Genomic DNA, 27,564 nt, shown 5'->3' with positions numbered 1-27,564 from the left:
TTTCATTTACATTTACCTTTTGCTCTATATTCTGTTGATAGTTTGGGAGAAAATTTATGTGGCTTAGCATTTCTTTTAGGTAACTCAGGATGAATGAAATATGTTCTAGAGAATATTCTGGTATTACTAAGCTTTTACTAAATTTATTCCATATAAATACGTGGTTTATGGATATGGAATATAAGAAGCATTTTTCCTTTCAGAATGAATAAAGCATTTGTTACCTGGAAATTGAATGTTAAAAGAATTAAGACAGAGAAGAGCAGGTAAGTTTTGATACGTAATATATTTATAAAAATTTCAAAAGGAAGCTGTATGTTTTACATGTACTATGGAAGCAGATATAATTTCATTTTCATTCAGTGATTAGAAAGTCACATTCCATTGCTTTACGATTAAACTTAACCCATTTTTATTTTTTAAAGACTACTAAACACTGTGTTTTGCAGTATACCATTCTATGGTCATAGAACTATGGAAAACCTTGATGAGTTCCCTTGGTCACTTTATCTAACTTCTTGCTTCCAGGAAGAAGCATAATTAAGTCATTTAAAGTAGACAACAGTAATCTTATTTTGTTAAGATCTCCATCAGCCAAATGTTTTTTAAAATTGTTTTTATTAAACTTTTTATTTTGAGATAATCGTGGATTGAGATGCAGTTGTAAGAAATAATAGAGATATCCCATGTACCTTTTACCCAGTTTCCCTCCCAAATGTTGCAAAACTACAGTCTATTATGACAGCCAGGGCATTGACAATGATATATAATCAAGATATAGAACACTGCTATCACCACAGTTTCCCTTGTGTTGGCCTTTTATAGCTATATCCACCTTCCTCTTATTCCTACTCTCTCCTTGACCTTTGGCAACCACTAATCTGTTTGCCATTTCTGTAATTTTATCTTTTCAAGAATGTTCTTTTCAAAGGGAATGCTTCCAGTTTTTGCCCATTCAGTATGATATTGGCTGTGGGTTTGTCATAGATAGCTCTTATTATTTTGAGATACGTCTCATCAATACCTAATTTATTGAGAGTTTTTAGCATGAAGCGTTGTTGAATTTTGTCAAAGGCCTTTTCTGCATCTATTGAGATAATCATGTGGTTTTTGTCTTTGGTTCTGTTTATATGCTGGATTACATTTATTGATTTGTGTATATTGAACCAGCCTTGCATCCCAGGGATGAAGCCCGCTTGATCATGGTGGATAAGCTTTTTGATGTGCTGCTGGATTCGGTTTGCCAGTATTTTATTGAGGATTTTTGCATCAATGTTCATCAAGGATATTGGTCTAAAATTCTCTTTTTTGGTTGTGTCTCTGCCCAGTTTTAGTATCAGGATGTTGCTGGCCTCATAAAATGAATTAGGGAGGATTCACTCTTTTTCTATTGATTGGAATAGTTTCAGAAGGAATAGTACCAGTTCCTCCTTGTACCTCTGGTAGAATTCGGCTGTGAATCCATCTGGTCCTGGACTCTTTTTGGTTGGTAAGCTATTGATTATTGCCACAATTTCAGAGCCTGTTATTGGTCTATTCAGAGATTCAACTTCTTCCTGGTTTAGTCTTGGGAGTGTGTATGTGTCGAGGAATTTATCCATTTCTTCTAGATTTTCTAGTTTATTTGCATAGAGGTGTTTGCAGTATTCTCTGATGGTAGTTTGTATTTCTGTGGGATCGGTGGTGATATCCCCTTTATCATTTTTTATTGCGTCTATTTTATTCTTCTCTCTTTTCTTCTTTATTAGTCTTGCTAGCGGTCTATCAATTTTGTTGATCCTTTCAAAAAACCAGCTCCTGGATTCATTAATTTTTTGAAGAGTTTTTTGTGTCTTTATGTCCTTCAGTTCTGCTCTGATTTTAGTTATTTCTTGCCTTCTGCTAGCTTTTGATTGTGTTTGCTCTTGCTTTTCTAGTTCTTTTAATTGTGATGTTAGGGTGTCAATTTTGGATCTTTCCTGCTTTCTCTTGTGGGCATTTAGTGCTATAAATTTCCCTCACATACTGCTTTGAATGTGTCCCAGAGATTCTGGTATGTTGTGTCTTTGTTCTCGTTGGTTTCAAAGAACATCTTTATTTCTACCTTCATTTCGTTATGTACCCAGTAGTCATTCAGGAGCAGGTTGTTCAGTTTCCATGTAGTTGAGCGGTTTTGAGTGAGTTTCTTAATCCTGAGTTCTAGTTTGATGGCACTGTGGTCTGAGAGACAGTTTGTTATAATTTCTGATCTTTTACATTTGCTGAGGAGAGCTTTACTTCCAACTGTGTGGTCAATTTTGGAATAGGTGTGGTGTGGTGCTGAAAAAAATGTATATTCTGTTGATTTGGGGTGGAGAGTTCTGTAGATGTCTATAGGTCTCCTTGGTGTAGAGCTGAGTTCAATTCCTGGATATCCTTGTTAACTTTCTGTCTTGTTGATGTGTCTAATGTTGACAGTGGGGTGTTAAAGTCTCCCATTATTATTGTGTGGGAGTCTAAGTCTCTACAACCATAAAAACCCTAGAAGAAAACCTAGGCATTACCATTCAGGACATAGGCTTGGGCAAGGACTTCATGTCTAAAACACCAAAAGTAATGGCAACGAAAGCCAAAATTGACAAATGGGATCTAATTAAACTAAAGAGCTTCTGCACAGCAAAAGAAACTACCATCAAAGTGAACAGGCAACCTACAAAATGGGAGAAAATTTTTGCAACCTGCTCATCTGACAAAGGGCTAATATCCAGAATGTACAATGAACTCAAACAAATTTACAAGAAAAAAACAAACAACCCCATCAAAAAGTGGGCAAAGGACATGAACAGACACTTCTCAAAAGAAGACATTTATGCAGCCAAAAAACACATGAAAAAATGCTCACCATCACTGGTCATCAGAGAAATGCAAATCAAAACCACAATGAGATACCATCTCATACCAGTTAGAATGGCAATCATTAAAAAGTCAGGAAACAACAGGTGCTGGAAAGGATGTGGAGAAATAGGAACACTTTTACACTGTTGGTGGGACTGTAAACTAGTTCAACCATTGTGGAAGTCAGTGTGGCGATTCCTCAGGGATCTAGAACTAGAAATACCATTTGACCCAGCCATCCCATTACTGGGTATATACCCAAAGGACTATAAATCATGCTGCTATAAAGACACATGCACACGTATGTTTATTGCAGCACTATTCACGATAGCAAAGACTTGGAACCAACCCAAATGTCCAACAATGATAGACTGGATTAAGAAAATGTGGCACATATACACCATGGAATACTATGCAGCCATAAAAAATGATGAGTTCATGTCCTTTGTAGGGACATGGATGAAGCTGGAAATCATCATTCTCAGTAAACTATCGCAAGAACAAAAACCAAACACTGCATGTTCTCACTCATAGGTGGGAATTGAACAATGAGAACACATGGACACAGGAAGGGGAACATCACACTCTGGGGACTGTTGTGGGGTGAGGGGAGGGTGAAGGGATAGCTTTAGGAGATATACCTAATGCTAAATGACAAGTTAATGGGTGCAGCACACTGGCATGGCACACGTATACATATGTAACTAATGTGCACATTGTGCACATGTACCCTAAAACTTAAAGTATAATAATAATAATAAAAAGAATGTTCTTATGATAAATAACAATAAATCAAGAGGAGGGAAGGAAACTTTTGGAGGTGACAGTTTATGGCATAGATTTTTCACAGATGTATACTTATCTCCACATGCACCAAGTTGTATACATTAAATAGGTACAGCTTTTTGCGTGTCAATCATACTTCAATTAAATGGTTTTCAAAAAAAGAATGCTGTATCTGCGCAGCAAAGGAAATAATCCACAGGGTGAAGAGACAGCCTGCAGAATGGGAGAAAATATTTGCCAACTGTTCATTCTATAAGGGATTAATATGCAGAATATAAAGGGGACTCAAACAACAGTAAAAAATAAATAATCTGATTTAAAAATGGGCAAAGGATTGGAATAGACATTTCTCAAAAGAAGGAATACAAATGGCCAGCAGGTATATGAAAAGATGCTCAACATCCCCAATCATCAGGGCAATGCAAGTCAAAACCACAATGAGATATCACCTCACTCCAGATAGAATGGCTGTAATCAAAAAGACAAAAAATAAATGCTGATGAGGATATGGAGAAAAGATAACTCTTATACACTGTTGGTGGGAATGTAAATTAGCACAACCATATGGAAAAACAGTACGGAGGTTTCTCAAAAAACTAAAAATAGAGCTACCATACAAGCCAACAATCCCACTACTGGGTATTTATGTGAAGAAAGGAAATCCATATATTGAAGAGACATCTGCATTCCCATGTTTACTGCAGCACTGTTCACAACAGCCAAGATAGGAATCAATCTAAAAGTCCATCAACAGATGAATGAAGACAATGTATATATACACAAAATAGAATACTATTCAACCAGAAAAAAAAGATTAAATTCTGTCATTTATGGCAACATGGATGAGTTTGGAGGACATCATGTTAAGTTAAATAAGTCAGGCATGGAAAGATAAATATTCTTGTTCTCACTAATATGTGGGAGCTAAAATATTTGAACTCATAGAAGTGGAGAGTAAAACTGTGGTTATTAGATGATGAGAAGGGTGTTGGGGAGGGGAGGATAGAGAGAGGTTGGTTAACAGATAGATGGGAGGAATAAGTTCTAGTGTTCTATAGCTTTGTAGTAAACAATAATTCATTACATTTTTTCAAATAGTTAGAAGATTTTGCATTTTATTGTTATTTCCTTTTTTTAGAGACAGAGTCTCACTCTTGCCCAGGCTGCAGTACAGTTGTGTGATCATAGCTCACTACAGCCTCAAACTCCTGGGCTGAAGCAGTTCTTCCACCTCAGCCTCCTGAATACCTGGGGCTACAGGCATGCACCACCATGCCCAGCTATTTTTTATTTTTATTTTGTAGAGATGGGGACTCACTATGTTGCCCAGGCTGGTCACCAACTCCTGGCTTCAAGTAGTCCTCCCACTTTAGCCTCCCGAAGTACTGGGATTACAGGCAATGGTCACTGTGGCTGACCCTTAAAAAAGAGGATATTGAATGTTATCAAGTCAAAGAAATGATAAAGATTTGAGGTGATGAATATGCTAATTACCCTGATTTACTAACACATTGTGTACATTTATTAAAATATCACAATTATTTGGATTAAGGGTGGGGCAAGATGGCAGAATAGAATCCTTCACTGATCATACCTCCTGCAGGAACACCAAATGTTCCTTCATAAAAAAAGCATCTTCATAACCAAAACTCAGGTGAGCAACCACAGTACCTGGTTTTAACTTCATATTGCTGAAAGAGGCACTGAAGAGGGAAGGAAACAGTCTTGAATCACTGATGGCATCTTTCTCCCATGCCATGGCAGTGGCTGTGTGGTGTGGAGAGATAATCTGAGCCCTTAGAGGAGGGAGAGTGCAGTGCTTGTGGGACTGTTCATTGAACTCAGTGCTGCCCTGTCACAGCAGAAATCAAAACCCAGCCGAACTCAACTGACAGCCACCCACAGAGGGAGAATTTAGACCAGTTCTAGCCAGATTGGAATCGCCCATCCCAGTGGTTGGAACTTGAGTTCCAGCAAGCCTTGCCATTGCAGACTAAAGAGCTATGTGGTCCTAAATAAACTTGAAAGGCAGTATAGGCCACAAGGACCACAATTCTTGAACAAATCCTAGTGCTGTTTTGAGCTTGGAACCAATGGATGTGGGGGGCACCCAACCTAGTGAGACATCAGCTGGAAAGGCTAAGAGAGTGCTTGCACCTACCTCCACTAACCCCAGGCAGCACACCTCACAGCAAAGAAAGTGGCTCCTTCCTTCTGTTGAGGAGAGAAGAGGTAAGACTAAAGAGGACTTTGACTTTGTCTTGCATCTTGGATACCAACTCAGCCACAGTAGGAGAGGGTACCAGGCAGAGTCATGAGGTCTCCATTCCAGGTCCTAGATCCTAGACATTTATAGACATACCCTGGACTAGAAGGGAACCCACTGCTGTGAAGGGAAGGACCCAGTTCTGGCAAGATTCATAATCTGCTGACTAAAGAGCCCTTGGGCCCTGAATGACCAGCAGTGTTAACCAGGTAGTACACTATGGCCTTGGGTGAGACTCAAACATGCTGGCTGCAGGTGAGACCCAGCACATTCACAGCTGTGGTGGCTATAGTGAGACTCCTTCTGCTTAAGAAAAGCAGAGGGAAAAGTAAAGGGGATTTTGTCTTGCACCTTAGGTACTATCTTGGCCACAGTGGGATGGAATACCAAGTAGACTCTTGGTGTCCCCGATTCCAAGCCTTGGTTCTTGGATGGCATTTCTGGACCTGCACTGGGGCAGAGGAGAGCACACTGCCCTGAAGAGTGAGTCCCAAGCCTGGCAACGTTCACCACAAGCTGACTGAAAAGCCCTTGGTGAACATCAGTGGTAGCCTGGAAGGTACTCCCTATGGGCCTGTGGTGGTGGTGGCCACGGGGATTTCCTCTGCCTGTGGAAAGAGGAAGGAAGAATGGGAAGGACTTTGTCTTGTGGTTTGAGAGCCAGCTCAGTTGCGGTAGTATAGAGCGTCACATCAATTTCTAAGGTTTTGGACTCCAGTCTGTGGCTCCCAGACAGCATCTCTGGACCTATCCAGGGCCTGGGGGATCTCACTGCCATTAAGGGAAGGACGCAAGCCTGGCAGGCTTTGCCACCTGCTGACTGTGGAGCCCTAGGTTCTTGAGTGAACATAGGCAGTAGCCAGGTAGTGGTTACAAGTCTTTGGTGAGACTCAGGCCTGTTGGCTTCAGGTTTAACCAGAAGGACACAAGCCTGGCTGGCTTTGCCAACTACTGATTGAAGAGTCTTAGATCCTTGAGTGAACATACATCTGACCCAGTGCAATCACAGTGGTGGTGGCCACAGTGGGGCTTGTGTCACCCCACCCCCAGCTCCATGTGGGGGGCTACGGGAGGGATAGCATTAGGAGAAATACCTCATGTAGATGACAGGTTGATGGGTGCAGCAAACCACCATGGCACGTGTATACCTATGTAACAAACCTGCACGTTCTGCACATGTATCCCAGAACTTAAAGTATAATTTAAAAATAAAATAAATAGCTGTATTGGATTTTGTCTAATGCTTTTTCTGCATCTATTGAGATGATCATGTGTATTTTGTTTTTAATTCTGTTTATGTGGTGAATCACATTTATTGACTTGGATATGTTAAACCATCCCTGCATCCCTGGTATGAAACCCACTTGATCATGGTGGATTATCTGTTTGATATGTTGTTGGATTCAGTTAGCTAGTATATTGTTAAAGATTCTAGCATCTATGTTCATCAAGGATATCAGTCTGTAGTTTTCTTTTTTGGTTGTGTCCTTTCTTGGTTTTGGAATTAGGGTGATGCTGGCTTCATAGAATGAATTAGGGAGGGTTCCTTCTTTCCCTATCTTGTGGAATAGTGTCAAAAGGATTGGTATCAATTATTCTTTTAATGTCTGGTTGCATTCTGCTGTGAATCTGTCTGGTCCTGGACTTTTTTTTGCTGGTAATTTTAAATTACCATTTCAATCTCGCTGCTTGTTATTGGTCTGTTCAGGGTATCTAATTCTTCCTGATTTAAGCTAGGAGGGTTGTATTTTTCCAGGAATTTATCCATTTCTTCTAGGTTTTCTAGTTTCTATGCATAAAGGTATTCGTAGTAGCCTTGAATGATCTTTTGTATTTCAGTGGTGTCAGTTGTAATATCTCCTGTTACGTTTCTCAGTGAGGTTATTTGGATTTTCTTTCTTCTTTTCTTGGTTAAACTTGCTAATGGTCTATCAATCTTATTTATCTTTTCAAAGAACCAGCTTTTTGTTTCATTTATCTTTTGTATTTTTGGTTGGTTTGTTTCACTTTCGTTTAGTTCTGCTCTGATCTTGGTTTTTCCTTTCTTCTGCTGGTGTTGGGATTCATGCAGGATTGTGGCAGAAATATTAAAGGGAAATATTAGGGAAAGTTATAGGGAATAGTCACAAACCTTTTGGAAGGCCGAAAGGTTACATAACTTGTAATAATTGAACAGGCTGAAGGCAGCCGGTTTTTACCTTAGAGCATTAGGTCATAGGGTAAATACTAGGGACAATAGAGGCTTCCCCAGTTAAGTCTGTTTACCCTACCTCCATTAACCTTTGAGACAAATGGCCCTCTCGGGGATAGGTCAACTAGGGATATTGCCCCCTACTGGTGTTTACTTTAGACCACCAGTACCTGAGCTTTAATCATTCCTAGAACTACTCTCTTAACCATGTTAATTATCCACAAGTGTATTGACTCAGAGCTTCTGTTGTTATTTGTATACTAAGTAAATGCCTAGAGTGCAAGCTGCTCAGGGCCGGCTGCAGTGTCAAACCTCTCTTGCTGTGCAGGCAGTCTGACACTCAGCTGGACTGGCAAAGCAGAGTATCTGTGTGTCAGTGTACATTTTATTCATCCGTCATTTGGGTCAGGGTCTGCTAATGCACTCTTGTGAGGAGCAATACCCAACTGGTGCCACGTGTGAGGAAAAATACAACAACTGATGCTCCATGTGAGGAAAAATACAACATGCTGGGTTTGGGTTTGGTTTGTTCTTGTTTCTCTAGTTCCTTGAGGCGTGACCTTAGACGGTCTGTTTGTGCTCTTTCAGACTTTTTGATGTAGTCATTTAGGGCTACAAACCTTCCTCTTAGTACCACCTTAGCTGTACCCCAGAGGTTTTGATAGGTTGTGTTATTATCGTCATTCAGTTTGAAGAATTTTTAAATTTTCATCTTGATTTCATTTTTGATCCAATGCTCATTCAAGACCAGGTTATTTAATTTCCATGTATTTGCATGATTTTCCATGTATTTGCATGATTTTGGAGTTGATTTCCAGTTTTATTCCACTGTGGTCTGAGAAAGTGGTTGATACAATTTCAGTTTTCTTAAATTTATTGAGGCTTGTTTTATGGCCTATCATATGGTCTATCTTGGAGAAAGTTCCACGGGCTGTTGAATAGAATGTGTGTTCTGCAGTTGTTGAATGAAATATTCTGTATATATCTGATAAGTCCATTTGTTCCGAGGTACAGTTTAAATCCATTATTTCTTTGTTGACTTTCTGTTTTGATTACCTGTCTAGTGCTGTCAGTGGAGTATTGAAGTCCCCCACTATTATTGTGTTGCTGTCTATCTCATTTCTTAGGTCTATTAGTAATTGTTTTATAAACTTGCAAGCTCCAGTGTTAGGTGCATATACGTTTACGATTGTGATATTTTCCTGTTAGACAAGGCCTTTTACCATTATATAATGTCTCTCTTTGTCTCTTTTAACCACTGTTGCTTTAAAGTTTGTTTTGTCTGATATAAGAATAGCTACCCCTGCTCGCTTTTGGTGACCATTTGCATGAAATGCCTTTTTCCACCCCTTTACTTTAAGTTTATGTCAGTCCTTACGTGTTAGGTGAGGTTATGATCAAAACCCTCAGCAAAATCGGCATACAGGGATATACCTTAATGTAATAAAAGCCGTCTATGACAAACCCACAGCCAACATAATACTGAATGGGGAAAAGTTGAAAGCACTGAGAACGGGAACAAGACAAGGATGCCCACTCTCATCACTCCTCTCCAACATAGTACTGGAAGTCTTAGCCAGAGCAGTCCAACAAGAGAAGGAGATAAAGGGCATCCAAATTGGTAAAGAGGAAGTCAAACTGTCCCTGTTTGCTGACAATATGACCGTTTACCTTGAAAACCCTTAGTACTCCTCCAGAAAGCTCCTAGAACTGATAAAAGTATTCAGCAAAGTTTCCAGATACAATATTAATGTACACAAATCAGTAGCTCTTCTGTACACCAGCAGTGACCAAGCAGAGAATCAAATCAAGAACTCAACCCCTTTTACAATAGCTGAAAAGAAATACTTATGAATATACCTAACAAAGGAGTCAAAAGACCCCTACAAGGAAGACTACAAAACACTGCTAAAATAAATCACAGATGACACAAACAAATGGAAACACATCCCATGCTCATGGATGGGTAGAATCAATATTGTGAAAATGACCATACTGCCAAAAGCAATCTACAAATTCAACCCAATCCCCACCAAAATACCATCATAATTCTTCACAGAGTTAGGAAAAACAATTCTAAAATTCATATGGAACCAAAAAAGAGTCTGCATAGCCAAAGCAAGACTAAGCAAAAAGAACAAATCTGGAGGCATCACACTGCCTGATTTCAAACTATATCACAAGGCCATAGTCCCCAAAACAGCATGGTACTGGTATAAAAATAGGCACATAGACCAATGAAACAGAAGAGAGAACCCAGAAATAAACCTGAATACTTACAGTCAACTGATCTTTGACAAAGCAAACAAAAACATAAAGTGGGGAAAGGACTCCCTTTTTAACAAACGGTGCTGGGATAATTGGCTAGCCACATGTAGGAGAATGAAACTGGATCCTCATCTCTCACCTTATACAAAAATCAACTGAAGATGGATTAAGGACTTAAACCTAATACCTGAAACTATAAAAATTCCAGAAGATAACTTTGGAAAAACCTTTCTAGACACTGGCTTAGGCAAGGATTTCATGACCAAAAAACGCAAAAACAATTGCAATAAAAACAAAGATAAATAGGGGGGACTTAATTAAACTAAAGAGCTCTTGCACTGCAAAAGGAATAGTCAGCAGAGTAAACAGACAATCCACAGAATGGGAGAAAATCTTTACAATCTATACATCTGAGAAAGGACTAGTATCCAGAATCTACAATGAACTCAAACAAATCAGTAAGAAAAAACAATCCCATCAAAAGTGGGCTGACAAAGGACTAATATCCAGAATCTACAATGAATTCCAACAAATCAGTAAGAGAAAAAACAATCCCATAAAAAAGTGGGCTAAGGACATAAATAGAAAATTCTCAAAATAAGATATACAAATGGCTAACAAACACATGAAAAAATGCTCAACATCACTAATGATCAGGGAAATGCAAATCAAAACCACAATGCGATACCTTACTCCTGTAAGAATGCCCACAATCAAAAAATCAAAAAATAATAGATGTTGGCATGGATGCAGCAATCAGGGAACACTTCGACACTGCTGGTGGGAATGTAAACTAGTACGGCTGCTATGGAAAACAGCGTGGAGATTCCTTAAAGAACTAAAAGTAGAACTACCAATTTGATCCAGCAATCCCACTACTGGGTATCTACCTAGAGGAAAAGAAGTTATTATTCGAAAAAGATACTTGCACATGCATGTTTATAGCAGCACAATTCACAATAGCAAAATCGTGGAACCAACCCAAATGCCCATCAAACAATAGGCATGTAAAGAAACCCTGGTATATATATGATGGAATACTACTCAGCCATAAAAAGGAATGAATTAACAGCATTTGCAATGACCTGGATGAGATTAGAGACTCATTCCTGAGTCAGGAATGGAAAACTAAACATGGTATGTTCTCACTGATATATGGGAGCTAAGCTATGAGGACACAAAAGCATAAGAATGATACAATGGACTTTGGGGACTTGTGGGGGAAGAGCTGGGTGGGGGTGAGGGGTAAAAGACAACAAATATGGTGCAGTGTATACTGCTCAGGCAATGGGTGCACCAGGTTCTCACAGATCTCCACTGAAGAATTTACTCGTAACCAGATACCACCTATACCCCAATAACTTATCAAAACATAGAATTAAGAAAAATAGCTGTATTGAGGAAGCTCAAAGAAATTCAAGATAACACAGAGAAGGAATTAAGCAACCAGATAAATTTAACAACAAATTGAAATAATCAAAAAGAAGCAGAAATTCTGGAGATGAAAAATGCAGTTGATCTACTGAAGAATGCTTGAGTCTCTTAATAGCAGAATTAATCAAGCAGAAGAAAGAATTGGCGAGCTTGAAGACAGGCTATTTGAAAATACACAGAGAAGATAAAAAAGAATAAAAAAAAATGAAGCATGCCTACAAGATCTAGAAAATAGCCTCAAAAGGGTGAATCTAAGAGTTATTGGCCTTAAAAAAGAAGTTAAAAAAGAGCTGGGGTAGAAAGTTTATTCAAAGGAATAATAACAGAGAACTTCCCAAACCTAGGGAAAGATATCAATATTCAAGTACAAGAAGGTTATAGAACACCCAGGAGATATAACCCAAAGCACACCTGAAAATACCAGTAACAAGTAAGAAGATCAAAGCTGTAATAAAAAAAAGTCTCTCAGCAAAGAAAACCTTAGGACCTGATGGCTTCTTCTGAATTTTGCAAACATTTAAGGAAGAACTATAGCAATCCTACTCAAACTATTCTGAAAAATAGAGTAGTTGGGAATATTTCCAGACTCATTGTATGAGGACAGTATTACCCTGATACCAAAACCAGACAAAGGCTTATTAAAAAAAAAAAAAAAAGAAAACTACAGGCCAATATCCCTAAAAAAAAAATGATGCAAAAATCCTCAACAAAGTACTAGCAAACTAAATTCAACAGCATATTAAAAAGTTTATTCATCATGACCAAATGGAATCTATCCCAGGGATGCAAGGATAGTGCAACATACCAACATTTGTATTTGCAATGTTTGCATATTGATTGATATGCAAAGCAATCAATGTGAAACATTATATCAACAGAATGAAGGACAAAAACCATATGATCATTTCAATGGATGCTGAAAAAGGATTTGATAAAATCCAACATCCTTTCATGACAAAAATTCCTAAAAACTGGCTATAAAATGGAACATACATCAACATAATAAAAGCCATGTATGACAGATTCACAGCTAGCATTGTTGTACTGAATGTGGAAAAGTTGGAAGTCTTTCCTCTAAGATATGGAATACAACAAAGATGCCCATTTTCACCACTGCTATTCAAACTAGTACTGGAAGTCCTAGCTGGAGTAATCAGACAAGAGAAAGAAATAAAGGCCATCCAAATTGGAAAGTAAAAAATCAAATGATCCTTGTTTGCAGATGATATGATCTTGTATTTGGAAAAACCTAAGGACTCCACTAAAAATCTATTTGAATTAATAAACAAATTCAGTAATGTTACAGGATACAAAAATCAGTAGTATTTCTATATGCCAACAGCAAATAATCTGAAAAAGAAATCAAGAAAGTAGTCCCATTTACAATAGCTACAAGTATATGTGGAGAGAGAGGAGAGAGAGAGAGAGACAGAGACAGAGACAGAGACAGAGACAGAGACAGACCTGAGACCTGTAGTTGGTAAACTAGAGTCCCAGGAGATGTGATGGTATAGTATAGTTCCCCTTCTAGTCTGAGTCCAAAGGCCTAAAAACCAAGAGAGACAGTGATTTAAGTTCCAGTCCAAGTTCAAATCCAACAACAGGAGAAAGCCAGTGTCTCAGCTTGAGGACGGGAAGAGAGAGACAGAATTATCTCTTACTCTGCATTTTTGTTTTATTCAGGCCACAATGGATTGGATGAGGCCTGTCTCAGTTCATTTTGTATTGCTATAGCAAATACCACGGACTGGATCATTTATGGAGAAAAAGAAGCATATTTGTCTTATGGGTCTGGAGGGCTGGGAAGTTTAAGAACTTGACAACTGGCATCTGTTTAGGGCCTTTGTACTGGGTCGTTCCATGGAAGAAGGTAGAAGGCAGAAGGGCAAGCAAACAAGCTTGTGAGACAGAGGAAATCAGGTTGAATTCTTTTATTTTATTTTAGTTATTGAGATGGAGTCTTGCACTGTCACCCGGGCTGGTGTGCAGTGGTGCAATCTCAGCTTGCTGCAACCTCTGCCTCCCGGGTTCAAGTGATTCCCCTGCCTCAGCTTCCTGAATAGCTAGGATTACAGGCGCCCGCCACCATGCCCAGCTAATTTTTTGTATTTTTAGTAGAGATGAGGTTTCACTATGTTGGCCAGGCTGGTCTCGAACTCCTGACCTCATGATCCACCTCCCTTGGCTTCCCAAAGTGCTAGGATTACAGGTGTGAGCTAAGTTCTGGGGTACATGTGCAGGACGTGCAGGTTTGTTACATAGGTAAATGTGTGCCATGGTGGTTTGCTGCACCTATCAACCCACCACCTAGTTATTAAGCCCAGCATGCATTAGCTATTTTTCCTAATGCTCTCCCTCCCCCACCTCTACCTCCAAGCAGGCCCCAGTGTGTGTTGTTTCCCTCTCTGGGTCCATGCGTTATCATTGTTCAACTCCCACTTATAAGTGAGAATATGCGGTGTTCAGTTTTTTTCCTGCGTTAGTTTGCTGAGGATAATGGTTTCCAGCTCCATCCATGTCCCTGCAAAAGATATGATCTTGTTCCTTTTAATGGCTGCATAGTATTCTGTGGTGTATATGTACCACATTTCCTTTATCCAGTCTATCATTAAGGGACATTTGGGTTGATTCCATGTCTTTGCTATTGTGAATAGTGCCGCAGTGAACATTCATGAAAAAGCTCAACATCACTGAACGTTAAGAGAAACGCAAATCAAAACCACAATGAAATACCATCTCATGCCAGTTAGAATGGCGATTATTAGTCAAGAAACAACAGATGCTGGAAAGGCTGTGGAGAAATAAGAACACTTTTATACTGTTGGTGGGAATGTGAATTAGTTCAACCATTGTGGATGATGGTGTGGTGAGTCCTCAAAGCTCTAGAACCAGAAATACCATTTGACCCAGCAATTCCATTATTGGGTGTATACCCAAAGGAATATAAATCATTCTATTACAAATATATTTTTTAAGAGGATCTCACTCTGTCAGCCAGGCTGGAGTGCAGTGTTGTGATCATAGCTCACTGCAGCCTCAAGCTCCTGTATGCAAGCACTCCTCCCACCTCAGCTTCCCAAGTAGCTGGGACTACAGGCATGTGCCACCATGCCTGGCTGATTTTTAAAAACATTTTTACAGATAGGGTCTCACTGTGTTTCACAGGCTCATCTGAAATTCCTGATCCTTTTGCCTCAGCCTTCCATTAATGGGATTAGAGGTGTGATCCACTGTGCCCAGCCTGAACTCTTCTTTTTTATCAGGAGCCTACTCCAGCAGTAATAATGCATTCCCAGAATAATGGCATTAATCCATTCATGAGGGCAGAGCCCTAATGACCTAATCACTCTTAATAGTCCTACCTTTTAATATCTTCACAATGGTAATTAAATTACAACATAAATTTTAGAGGGAACATTCAAACCATATTAAGGCCCAACCCCTCTGGAGAGGGCAATCTGTTTTACTCAGTTTACCTACTCAAATATTAATCTCATCCAGAAATACCTCACAGAAACACCCAAAATAATGTTTAAATAAAAATCTGGGCACATGCTGGCCCACTCAAGTTGACACACAAAATTAATCACCAGAAATGTTTTGTTAGATTTATGTCTATTTCATTTTATTATGAGTAATTATAAATGGGATTGAGTATTTAATTTACATGTTCATGCATTCATTGCTAGTACATAGAAACACAATTGATTTTCATATATTGATCTTATATGTTATAACCTTGTTGAACTCACTTAATAGTTCTAGGAGTTTTTTTATATATTTTTTGGGATATTCTACATAGAATATTGGTTATCTGTAAATAGGGACAATTTGTTTCTTCCTTTCTGATCTATATGGCTTTATTTCCTCTTCTTGCCTTATGTAATGGATGGAATTTCCAGCATTATGTTGAATAAGTGGTGAAGAATAGACATTGTTGACTTTTTCCCTATCTTAAAGGAAAGGATTGAGTCTTTCACTATTAAAATGTTAGCTGTAGACTTTTGTCAATGCTCTTTGTCAAGTTGAGGCAGTTTCTCTCTATTCCTATTTTTCTGAGAGTTTTTATCCTAAAAGTGTGCTGAATTTTGTCACATGCTTTTTTCTGTATAAATTTATTTGATCATGTGATTTTTTTCTTCTTTTGCCTGTTAATAATGGTAAAGTACATTGATAGATTTTTGAATACAAAACCAGCTTTGCATCCCTGGAATAAATCCCTATTGGTCATGATGCATAATTCTTTTTACATATTTTAGAGAATTTTCTTGGATAATATTTTGCTATGGATCTTTGCATGAGGAATGATGGTCTGTGGTGTTTTGTTTTTTTTTAAACTTTGCCTGATTTTGATATCAGGATATTACTAGCTTCATAAAATGAACTAGGAAGTATTTCTTCTTCCTCCTGTTTTCCAGGAGAGATTGTTGTAGATTGGTGTCAATGTTTCTTTTTTTCTGACTTAAATGATATTATATATTTATTTACTTTTATTTTACATTGACAGATTATAGTCGTATATATTTATGGGATACACAATGATGTTAAAGTTTATGAATACAACGTGGAATAATTAAATCAAGCTAGTTAACATATTTATCACCTCAAACACTTATATTTTTGGGTGAAAACATTTGAAATTTACTCTTAGCACTTTTGAAATGTACAGTACACACCATTATTAACTATATTCACCACACTGTGCTATAGACCTCAAAACAACAACTTACTCTTCCCATCTGAGGCTTTGTATCTTTTGACCATAATCTCCTCCATTTCCCCTACCCTCAGCCTGTGGTAAACACTATCCTACTCCCTGCTTTTTTCAGTTTGATTGCCTGAGATTTTGCTTATGAGAACATGTGTCATTTGTTTTTTTGTGCCTGGCTTATTTAACTTAGCATAATGTTCTTCGATTCTATCCATGTTGTGTCATAGAACAGAATTTCTTTCTGAATAGTATTCCATTGCATATAGATACCACATTTTCTTTATCTGTCCATCTGTTAATGGGCACTTGGGTTGATTCCATAACCTGGCTGTTGTGAATAGTGCTGCAGTGAACACTGGAGTGCAGATATCTCTTTGACATACTTATTTCAAATCTTTGGGTAAATATTTAGAAGTGGGATTGTTGAATCATAAGGTAACTTTATTTTTAGTTTTTTGAGGAACCTCCATACAGTTTTCCATATGGCTGTACTAATTTATATTCTCACAACATTGTATAAACCTTCCCTTTTCTCCACATCCTTGCCAACACTCATTTATTTTTCATTTTTTTGATAGTAGACTTTCGGAGGTGATATTTCATTGTGTTTTTTAATAGGCTGGACTTTGGCTAGATCATTATAGTTTTAATTTGCATTTCCCTAATGATTAGTGATGTTGAGCTTTCTTTTTTTTTTTTTGAGACGGAGTCTTCCTCTGTTGCCCAGGCTGGAATGCAGTGGCGCGATCTCAGCTCCCTGCAACCTCTGCCTCTTGGGTTCAAGCGATTCTCCTGCCTCAGCCTCCCAAGTAGCAGGGACTACAGGCATGTGCCACCACGCTCAGCTAATTTTTTTTTTTTTTTTTTGTATTTTTAGTAGAGATGGGCTTTCACTGTGTTAGCCAGAATGGTCTTGATCTCCTGACCTTGTGATCTGCCTGCCTTGGCCTCCCAAAGTGCTGGGATTAGAGGCACCCGGCTGAGCATTTTTTCATACATCTGTTGGCCATTTGTGTGTCTTCTTTTGAGAAATGTCTATTCAGGCCTTTGGCCCATTTTCTAATTGGGTTGTTTTTATTTTTGAGATGGAGTCTTGCTTTGTCACCCAGGCTGGAGTGCAGTGGTGTGATCTCGGCTCACTACAACCTCTGCCTCCCAGGTTCAAGTGATTCTCCTGCCTCGGCCGCCTGAGTAGCTGGGATTACAGGTGTCTGTGACAACACCTGGCTAATTTTTGTATTTTTCTTTCCTTTTTTTTTTTTCAGTAGAGACGGGTATCTATATGCTCCATCCATGTCCCTGCAAAGGGCATGATCTTGTTCCTTTTTATGGCTGCATAGTATTCCATGGTGTATATGTACCACATTTTCTTTATCCAGTCTATCATTGATGGACATTTGGGTTGATTCCATGTCTTTGCTATTGTGAATAATGCTGCAGTGAACATACGCGAAAAAGGTCAACATCACTGATCTTTAGAGAAATGCAAATCAAAACTACAGTGAGATGGTTTGACATGGTTGCAGTTTAATTCTTCTGCATATGGATGTCCAGTTTCCCCAACACTATTTATTGAAGAGACTATCCTTTATCCATTGTGTATTCTTGACAACTTTGTCAAAAATCAGTTTGTACATGCATAGGTTCATTTATGGGTTCCCCTTTCTGTTTTATTGGTATATATGTCTGATTTTTTTTTCTGGCCAATATCATGCTGTTTTAATTGCTATAGATTTAAGATTAGTTTAAAATTAGGTAGTTTGATGCCTCCTGCTTTGTTCTTTTTGCCCATGATTGCCTTGACTATTCAAGGTTTTGTGGTTTCATACGAATTTTAAGATTTTAAAAAATTTCCATAAAAATAACATATTAGTATTTTGATGGCAATTGCATTGAATCTGTAAACATTTTAACAACATTAGTTCTTCCAATCCATGAACATAGGATATTTTATCATGTATTTGTGTCTTCTTCCATTTCTTTTATTAACATTTTATAGTTTTCAGTGTATAGGTCTTTCACCTCATTGATTAAATTTATTCCTAAGTATTTTATTATTTTTTGTGTGGCTATTTAAATGCAATTGTTCCCTTGAGTGTTTTTAGATGGTTTATTATTAGAGTACAGAAGCACTACTGATTTTTATGTGTGATTTTGTGTTCTGCAACTTTACCATATTTGTTTATTCTAACATTTTCTTCGTGGAATCTTTAGGTTTTTCTTTAAGAACATGTTGTCAGGAAACAGCAACAATTTTAGTTTTTTCTTTCTTATTAGGATGTCTTTTATTTCTTAACTGCTCAGACAAGGACTTCTACTACTATGTTGAATAGAAGTGGTGAGAGTGGACATCCTTGTTTTGGGTCTCAGAAAGTACTTCAGTTTTTTACTATGCTTACCAACAAGCATAGTGTTAGCTGCAGCCTCATTATATATGGCCTTAAATGTGTTGAGGTACAATCCTTCTATCCTTAATTTGTTGAGGATTTTATCATGAAAGAATGTTGAATTTTATTAAATGCTTTTTCTGCACCTGATGAGATGATCATATGATTTTTGTCCTTCATTCTGTTAATGTGATGTATCACATTTATTTATTTGTGTATGTTGAACCATTCTTGCATCCCAGGGTTAAATCCTAGTTGACTTTGGTAAATAATCCTTTTAATGTGTTGTTGAATTTGGTTTGCTAGAATTTGGTTTAAGATATTTACATCCATGTTTAAGGATATTGGCATGGCCTGTAATTTTCTTTCCTGTAATATTTTTGTTTGGCTTTTGGATCATGGTAGTGCTGGGCCTCATAAAAAGAGTTTGGAGGCATTCTCTTTCCAATTTTTGGAAGGGTTTATGAGGTACTGGTATTAGTTCATAAAATTTTTGGTAGTGTTCTGCTGTGAAGCAACCAGGTCCTGCACTTTTTTTGATGGGAGATTTAGTTACTGATTCAGTTGTCTTTCTTATTTTTGGTCTGTTCAGATTTTCTGTTTCTTCATGATTAAGTCTGGGTAGGTGATATGTGTCTAGGATTTATTTATTTATTCTAGGTAATCCAATTTGTTGGTGCATAATTGTTCATAACAGCCTCTTAGGATCCTTTGTATTTCTGTGGCATCAGTTGTAATGTTTTCTCTCTCATTTTTTATTTTGAGTTTTCTCTCCTTTTTTCTTAGTCTAGCTAAAGATTTGTCAATTTTATCTTTAAAAAAAACCTAACTCTTAGTTTTGTTGATCTTTTAAATTATTTTTTCTAGACTCTATTTTATTTGTTGCTGCTCTGGTCTTTATTATTTCTTTCCTTCTGCTAATTTTGGCTTAGTTTGTTTTCTGTGTAGTTTCTGAAGGCGTAACATTAAGTTGTTTATTTGAGATCTTTATACTTTTTTGATGTAAGCATTTATTGCTATAAACTTCCTTCTTTGAACTCCTTTTACTGCATCCCATAAGTTTTGGTCTGTTGCATTTCTATTTTTGTTTGTCTCAAGATATTTTTAAATTTCATTTTTAATTTCTTCATTGGCTTATTCGTTGTGCAAGAACATGTTGTTTTGTGTCTATGTATTTGTGAATTACCAAAAATTCCTCCTTTTATTGATTTCTATTTTCATACCACAGTAGTTAGAAAAAATAATTGATACTGTTTCAGTCCTCCTAAAATTGCTGAGACTTGTTTTGTGGCCTAACATGTGATCTCTCCTGGAGGGTGTTTTGTGTGCACTTGAGAACAATGTATATTCTGTTGCTGTTAGATGCAATATTCTGTATTTACCTATTAAGTCCATTTGGTCTAAAGTGTTAAGTTCAATTTTTTTAATGAATTTTCTGTCTGAATGATCTGTCCATTGTTGAAAATTGGTTATTGATATCCCCTACTATTATTGTATTGTAACCTATCTCTCCCTTTAAATTCTTTAATATTTGCTTGATATATTTAAGGTCTCAAATGTTGGGTGTGTATATAGTTATGACTTACATCATCTTGATGAGTTGACCCCTTTATCATTATTTAATGTCATTTTTCGTCTATTTTTATAGTTTTTGACTTAAAGTCTATTTTATCTGATGTAACTATAACCACCCCTGTTCTTTTTCTTTCCATTTGTGTGGAATGTCTTTTCCGTCCCTTCACTTTCAATCTATGTGTGTCCTTAAAAGTGCAGTAAATGAGTGTCTTGCAGGCAGCCTATAGTTCAGTCTTTGTTTTTTAAATCTATTTAGTCACTCTTTTTATTGAAGAATTTAATCCATTTATATTCAAGGTAATTATGGACAGGTAAGGACTTAACAACTGCTGTTTTGTTCGTTGTTTTCTGGTTGTTTTATAGATACTTTGTTTCTTGCTGTCTTCCTTTGTGTTTTGATGGTTTTCTGTAGTGGCATGCTTTCAATTTGTTCTTTTTTTGTGTTGGGTCTAGTATAGATTTTTGCTTTGTGGTTACCATGAGGCTTACATAAAACATCTTATGCCTGTAACAGACTATTTCAAACTGATAACTTAACTTTGATTGCATACAACAATTCTACACTTTTATTCTTCTTGAAACACATTTTATGTTTTTGATGCCAGAATTTGCGTCATTTCGTAATATGTATCCACTGACGAATTATTTTAGCTATAGTTATTTTAATAGATTTGTCTTAATCCTTGTACTAGGAATTGCTTTACACGTTACCATTATAGTCCTACAGTATTCTGAATATGGTTCAGTATTATTTATAGCATTGAATTTTGTGCTCTTGATTTATGTTATCATTTAGTGGCTTTTTCAGCTTAAGTAACTCTCTTTTACAATTCCTATAAAGCAGGCCTGGTACTGATTAACTTGCTTAGCATTTATTTGTCTGGGAAAGTTTTTATTTCTGCCTCATTTCTGAATGACAGCTTTGCTGGGGAAAATATTTTTGGCTTGCAGGGGTTGTTTTTTTTTCCCCCTTAGCATTTTTAATATATCATCCCATTCTTCCCTGGCCTACAGAGTTTCTGCTGACAAATCTGCTGATTGTTATACTGAGATTTTTTTTTGTATATGATCTGTTTCTTATCTCTTGCTGCTCTCAGAAATTTTTCTTTGTCTTTGATTTTGGTAGTTTAATTATTATGTGTGTTGTTGAACTCTGGGTTAAATTTAATTGGAGATCTCTGCACTTCCTGGATATTGGTATTTTTCCTTAGATTAGGGAAGTTTTTAGCCGTTATTTCTTTAAATATGCTTTCTGACCTGTCTTCTCATTTTTCTACTTTGTAACTTCTATTTTGAGACTCTTGGATCTCTTGACAGTGTTCTATAATTCATGTAGGCTTTTTTTATTCTTTTTTATTCTTTTCTCTTTGCTTTTCTGACTGGATAATTTCACATGTTCTGTCTTTGACCTTATTCATTCTTTCTTCAGTTTGACTGAGCCTGCTGTTGAAACTCTCTATTGCATTATTTAGTTCAGTCATTGTATCTTTATTTTTAGGATTTGTATTTTGCTTCTTTTATTATTTCTTAGTCAGACTTCTAATTTTGTTTGTGTATAGTTTTCTAAGTTAATTTCTTATACATATCTTTTTGTAATTTACTGAGCTTCTTTAAGAGGATATTGCTGAATTATTTGTCTGCTATTTAATAGGTTTCCACTTCTTTAGGGCCAAGTGATGGGGCTTTGTTAGTTTCTTTGGGAGGTGTCATGATTTCCTGAGTCTTTGTAATCCCATGTTCTTGTGTTGATGTCTGTGCCTGTAAGGAGACAGACACCTCTTTCAGCTTTTATAGGTTTTTTTTTCTTTTTTGAGACAGAGTCTTGCTCTGTGGCCCAGGCATGATTGTGGTTCACTACAGTCTCAACCTCCTGGGCTCAAGCAATCCTCCTCACCTTCCTGAGTAGCTGAGACAACAGGTGCATGCTACCACATCCACTGAATTATTATTATTATTATTATTTTGTGGAAACAGTGCCTCACTGTGTTGCCCAGGCTGGTCTTGAACTCCTGGGCTCAAGTGATCTACCTGCTTCAGCCTTCCAAAATGTTGGGATTAGAGGCATGAGTCACTGTGCTTGGTCATAGATTTTCTTTGGCAGAGATACACCTTTCACTGTTTAGCTTGTTATTCTGAGTGGACCAGCTGGTAATGACCTTGGTCAGGCAGAACTTGCTTTTGGGTTCTGAAGATTGCTGAGCTGCTGTCTTTAATCTGAGTTAGGGTAGGGAAGCTGGCTGGGCTCTAGTCTCTGGTGAGACCCAGACTGAGCTCTGTAATCAAGCAGAACTGCTGGGTGGACACTGCAATTGTCTTTTATCTGGCTGAGCCACAACATATATTCCCCTGGCCTAATGGTACCACTGATTGAGTTCTGCAGTTGGATGGGCACTGCTTAGAATGGAGGGGACCAGCTGATATGCTTAGTAGAAATACACAGATGAGGTTTGCCTTCCTGCTTGTGCAGGGCCTTGGGGTGGGCTTTGAGCCTGAACTGAGTGCTGTTTAACCTGCTGGGTGTAGAAGAACTAGCTCCTGTGCTTTGTTATATCACGCTGTGGTGGGTATTTCTCTCTCTGTGGGGTGTGGGGGCAGGGTCTGAGGCTGGACTGGAGGCTGAGCCATCTAGGGATATAAGCCAGGTAGAATGTCCCACCACTTCTGGGAGTGACCAGCTAGGATTTGTGAGGGAGCTATGCTGTTAGCTGGTACCTCAGATTGTGTACTACTGCTGGCAGATATACAGAGCTGCCACCAAGATCTGTAGGCTGATTGCCATGGGCTCTGTCTCCTTGCTTTATCTCTACCTGACCCCAGGTGGTCTAGCCATGCTGTTACCCTCTGTGTTCCTTATGAAGTGAGACTGGAGTGGACTTCTTGGGAAGCATATCAGAATGCCAGGGAAACTGGATGTCTGTTTTCTATTCTATTTTCCCACTGTAGAAACTGTGGGCCCTGGGAAATTTTTTCTTTGTTGCACTGAGCCATCTTGGGGAAAGGAGGAGCAGTGGGATCAAAGTGAGATAATTTCTCTTATCCTTCAAAGGCAGGTTTTTGTTTGTTTGTTTGTTGTTTTTTTTTTTTTTTTTTTTTGGTTCTGTGTTCTGTGGTCCATGCAGCTTTCTCAGGCCTTTCCAAGTTTTGGGAACACAAGGGTGTTCTTGTCTGTGAATAGTTGCTAGTTGAACTTTCTGTGGGAGGTAATAAAGGCCTGAGACCCTGTATTTTGCCCTTTTACTGATATCAATCTGTGTTAATTCTTCTTTAAACATTTGGTAGAAATGTCCAGTGAAATAATCTGGGCCTGGAGATTGCTTCTTTGGAAGTTTTTAAATTATGAATTCAATTTTCTTTTTTTTTTCAGATTATCGATTTTTTAAATTATTATTATTATACTTTAAGTTTTAGGGTACTATGCAGCCATGAAAAATGATGAGTTCATGTCCTTTGTAGGGACATGGATGAAATTGGAAATCATCATTCTCAGTAAACTATCGCAAGGACAAAAAACCAAACACCGCATATTCTCACTCATAGGTGGGAATTGAACAATGAGAACACATGGACAGAGGAATGAATTCAATTTTCTTGATAGGTATAGGGCTACTGAGATTATCTGTTTCACATTGGGTGAGTTGTTGTAGTTTGTGTTTTTTGAGGAATTGGTACGTTTCATCTAAGTTGTCAGATTGATGTATAGAATTATTCATAATATTCCCTTATGATACCTTTGATGTCTATAGAATCAATGTTGATATCCCCTATTTCATTCCTGTTCCTGATACTTTGTGTCTTTTCACTTTTTTTCAGTCTTATTTGAAGTTAGGTTTATTGATGTTTTTAAAGAATCAGCTCTTTGTTTCATTAATTTTTCTCTATGGTTTTTCTTTTCTCCATTTCATTGATTTCTGCTCCTATCATAATTTCTTTCCTCTGTTTGCTTTGGGTTTCATTTGTTCTTTGTTTTCTAAGTTCTTAAAGTGAGAGCCTAGATTATTGATTTCACAATGCCTCTTTAAGCATTCAGTGCTATAAATTTCTGTCAGCACTGGTTTGGCTGTATACCACATATTTTGATATGTTGTATTTTCATTCAGTTCACTGAATTTTTAATTTTCCTCGAGTCTTTCTCTTTGACCCATTTTGCAGTGTTTTGTTCAATTTCCAGTGTTTAGATATTTTATTGTTTTTTTCCTATTACTAATTTCTAGTTTGATTTCATTGTGGTGAGAAATTGGTCTGTATGATTTTTAAAAAATTTGTTGAGTTGTTGTTGTTGTTGTTGTTTCCAGGATATGGTCTTTATTGATACATGTTCCATGGGAACTTGAAAAGAATGTGTATTCTTCTATTGTTGGGTGGAGTATTCTATAACACTGCTTAGATCCACTTGGTTGAAAAGTTGTTTAGCTTTCTATATCTTTGCTGATCTTCTGCCTAGTTGTTCTGTCAGTTGTTGAGAAAGTGCTGAAGTCTCCAGCTGTAATTGTGGATTTGTCTCTTTTTCCTTTCAGTTCAGCTTTTGTTTGACATTTTGCAGCCCTATTGTTTGGTGCATACCCTTTTAGAATTATTCTGTCTTCTTGGTGGATTGATGCTTTTAACATTGTATAGTGTCCCTCAGTATTTCTGGTAGTTTTCTTTGTTCTTTGTTCTGGTAGTTTCTTTATTTGGTATTAATATAGCCACTATGTTTTCTTTTGATTAGTGTTTACACAATATATCTTTCCCATCCTTTTACTTTTGATATGCCTATATTTGAAGTGAGTTTCTTATAGACAGCATATAGTTGTGCCATGGATTTTTTTGTTTGTTTTTTTGTTTTGTTTTGTTTTTGAGATGGAATTTCACTCTTGTTGCCTAGGCTGGAGTGCAATGGCAAGATCTCAACTCACCACAACTTCCGCCTCCCGGGTTCAAGCCATTCTCCTGCCTCAGCCTCCCAAGTAGCTGGGATTACAGGCGCACACCACCATGCCCGGCTAATTTTGTATTTTTAGTAGAGATGGGGTTTCTCCATGTTGGTCAGGCTGGTCTCGAACTCCCAACCTCAGGTGAGCTTCCTGCCTCGGCCTCCCAGAGTGCTGGGATTACAGGCGTGAGCCGCTGTTGCCTAGCATATGCCATATTTTAAAATCCATTCTACCAATCTCTGTCTTTTAATTGCCATATTTAGACTATTTAAATTTAATCTGATTATTTATATGGGCTTTAAGTTGTAAGCCATTTTTTTTATTCTGTTCGTTCTCTCTGCTGTTTGTTTCTATGTTTTATTTTTCCTGCCTTGAACATTTTTAAGAATTCCGTTTTGATTTATCTATAGTATTTTTCAATATGTCTCTTTGTGTAGCTTTTTTAGTGGTTGCTATAGTATAAGATTATATATATATTACAGTCTACTGATGTTATAATTTTATCAGTTTGAATGATATGTAGAAACTTTCATGTTTCTTTACCTTCCTGTTTGTAATATATTGTCTTAAATAGTTTTTATGCATACATTTGAAACTGTATCAAACAATGTTATAATTTTTGCTTCTGTCATCAAATAGAATTTAGAAAATTCATGAGAGGAATATTCTATTTGCTTATATTTTTGTTTATCATGTTCTTTCTTCCTTTTTAATGTTGCAGTGTTCCTTCTTTTATTGTTTGGTTGTTTGATTTCTGTTTAAAGAACTTTCTGTAGCCATATTTTTAGTGTGGGTCTGTTAGTATACAGGTTCTTCTACTTTTCCTTTGTCTTAGAACGTCTTAATTTCCTCTTCATTCATGAACATTTTTGCTAGATATAGGATTCTGGGTTGACAGTTCCTTTCTTTCAGCACTTGAAAAACATTGTGTGACTTTCTTCTAACCATGGTCATTTGAATTGTTTTTCTCCTATAGATAAAGTGTTTTTCCTCTTGCTGATTTCAAGGTTTTTTCTTTGTGTTTAGTTTTCAGAAGTTTGACTTTGACATGTTTTTGGTGTGGATTACTTTGTCTTTATCCTGTTTTGAGTTCCCTTAGCTTCTTGAATCTCTAGGTTTGTGTTTCTTTTGACAAATTTGGAATGTTTCAGCCATTATTTCTTCAAGTATTTTTTTTTTAGCCCTGTCTTCTTTAACCTCTCCTTCTGGGACTTCAGACACAAATGCTAGATCAATTTTATAATCCCACAGGTGAATGAAGATTTGTTCTTTTTTTTTTTTCTTTTTTCTGAGGTGGGATCTCACTCTGTTGCCCAGGCTGGATGGAGTGCAGTGGCATGATCTCAGCTCACTGCAGCCTCTACCTCCTGAGTTCAAACGATTCACTTCCCTCATTTTTTTCCTGTTGTTTGGATTGCATAATTTATGTTTTTCTGTCAGTTCACTGATTTGTTTCTCTGTCTGCTTCATTCTGTCATTGAGTTCATCCATTGAGTTTTTTTGTATTTCTGTCATTGTATTTTTTAATTCTAAAATTTCCATTTGGTTCTTCTTTATGTCTTCTATTTCTTTACATATTACCACCCAATGGGGACAAATGTCCAAGCTCCCTACTTTGGTTTCCCTGAAAACCCTCCATGGAGGCATTAAGGGTGCTTTATAACAATTCACCAAGAGTAGAACTCTAGGCTTCCCACTGACGCTTTTTTCCCTATGGTATTTGGCTGGAATAGAATAGTTATCGAATAAAAGTTTCTGTCATGGTAGGCTGCCCCTTTCCTGGTCCTTTAGCTAGGCAATGGACTTTTTTTTTTTTAATCTGTACCCATTGGCGTTTCTAGGTTACTGGTTTCTTCAGCTTCAAGTCTGGGATATATTGGGCAAAAAGGAAACCCAGGGAACTTACCACCATGTCATTTCTAGCCACCTTGCTTTTTCTTCCCCACCCTTCAATGTTTTGTTATGTTTGCTTTAATGTAATGTCCAGAGTTTTTAGTTGTACTGAGCAGGAAAACAGTGAAAAGTATGTCTATTTCATTTTTCCTGGAATCCAGTACCTGAGTAGTAATAGTCTTTTGTGATATGTTCCCTAATACCCAGCAGTTCTAGTTTGTGTGTGAGTTATGTTGTGGAGAATGTATTTTGTTTTCTTTTGTAATAAAATAGAAATTTGTGGTGAA

At 37.3% G+C, this 27,564-nt stretch overlaps 1 protein-coding gene across 1 annotated transcript in view; it reads left to right on the top strand.

Moving 5' to 3' along the window:
* DNAH14 (dynein axonemal heavy chain 14) overlaps nucleotides 1–27,564 on the top strand; it is a 463,650-nt gene that overhangs the window by 44,243 nt on the left and 391,843 nt on the right. Inside the window, exon 8 of the mRNA XM_034947740.3 lies at nucleotides 204–266. Coding sequence (XP_034803631.2) covers nucleotides 204–266 — 63 coding nt within the window. The remainder of the gene's footprint in view (nucleotides 1–203; nucleotides 267–27,564) is intronic.

Source organism: Pan paniscus, chromosome 1 (assembly GCF_029289425.2).
Source record: "Pan paniscus chromosome 1, NHGRI_mPanPan1-v2.0_pri, whole genome shotgun sequence".
Lineage (NCBI taxonomy): Eukaryota > Metazoa > Chordata > Mammalia > Primates > Hominidae > Pan > Pan paniscus.
Note: the sequence above shows the minus strand (reverse complement) of the source record. Positions and strands in the feature narration are given on the sequence as shown.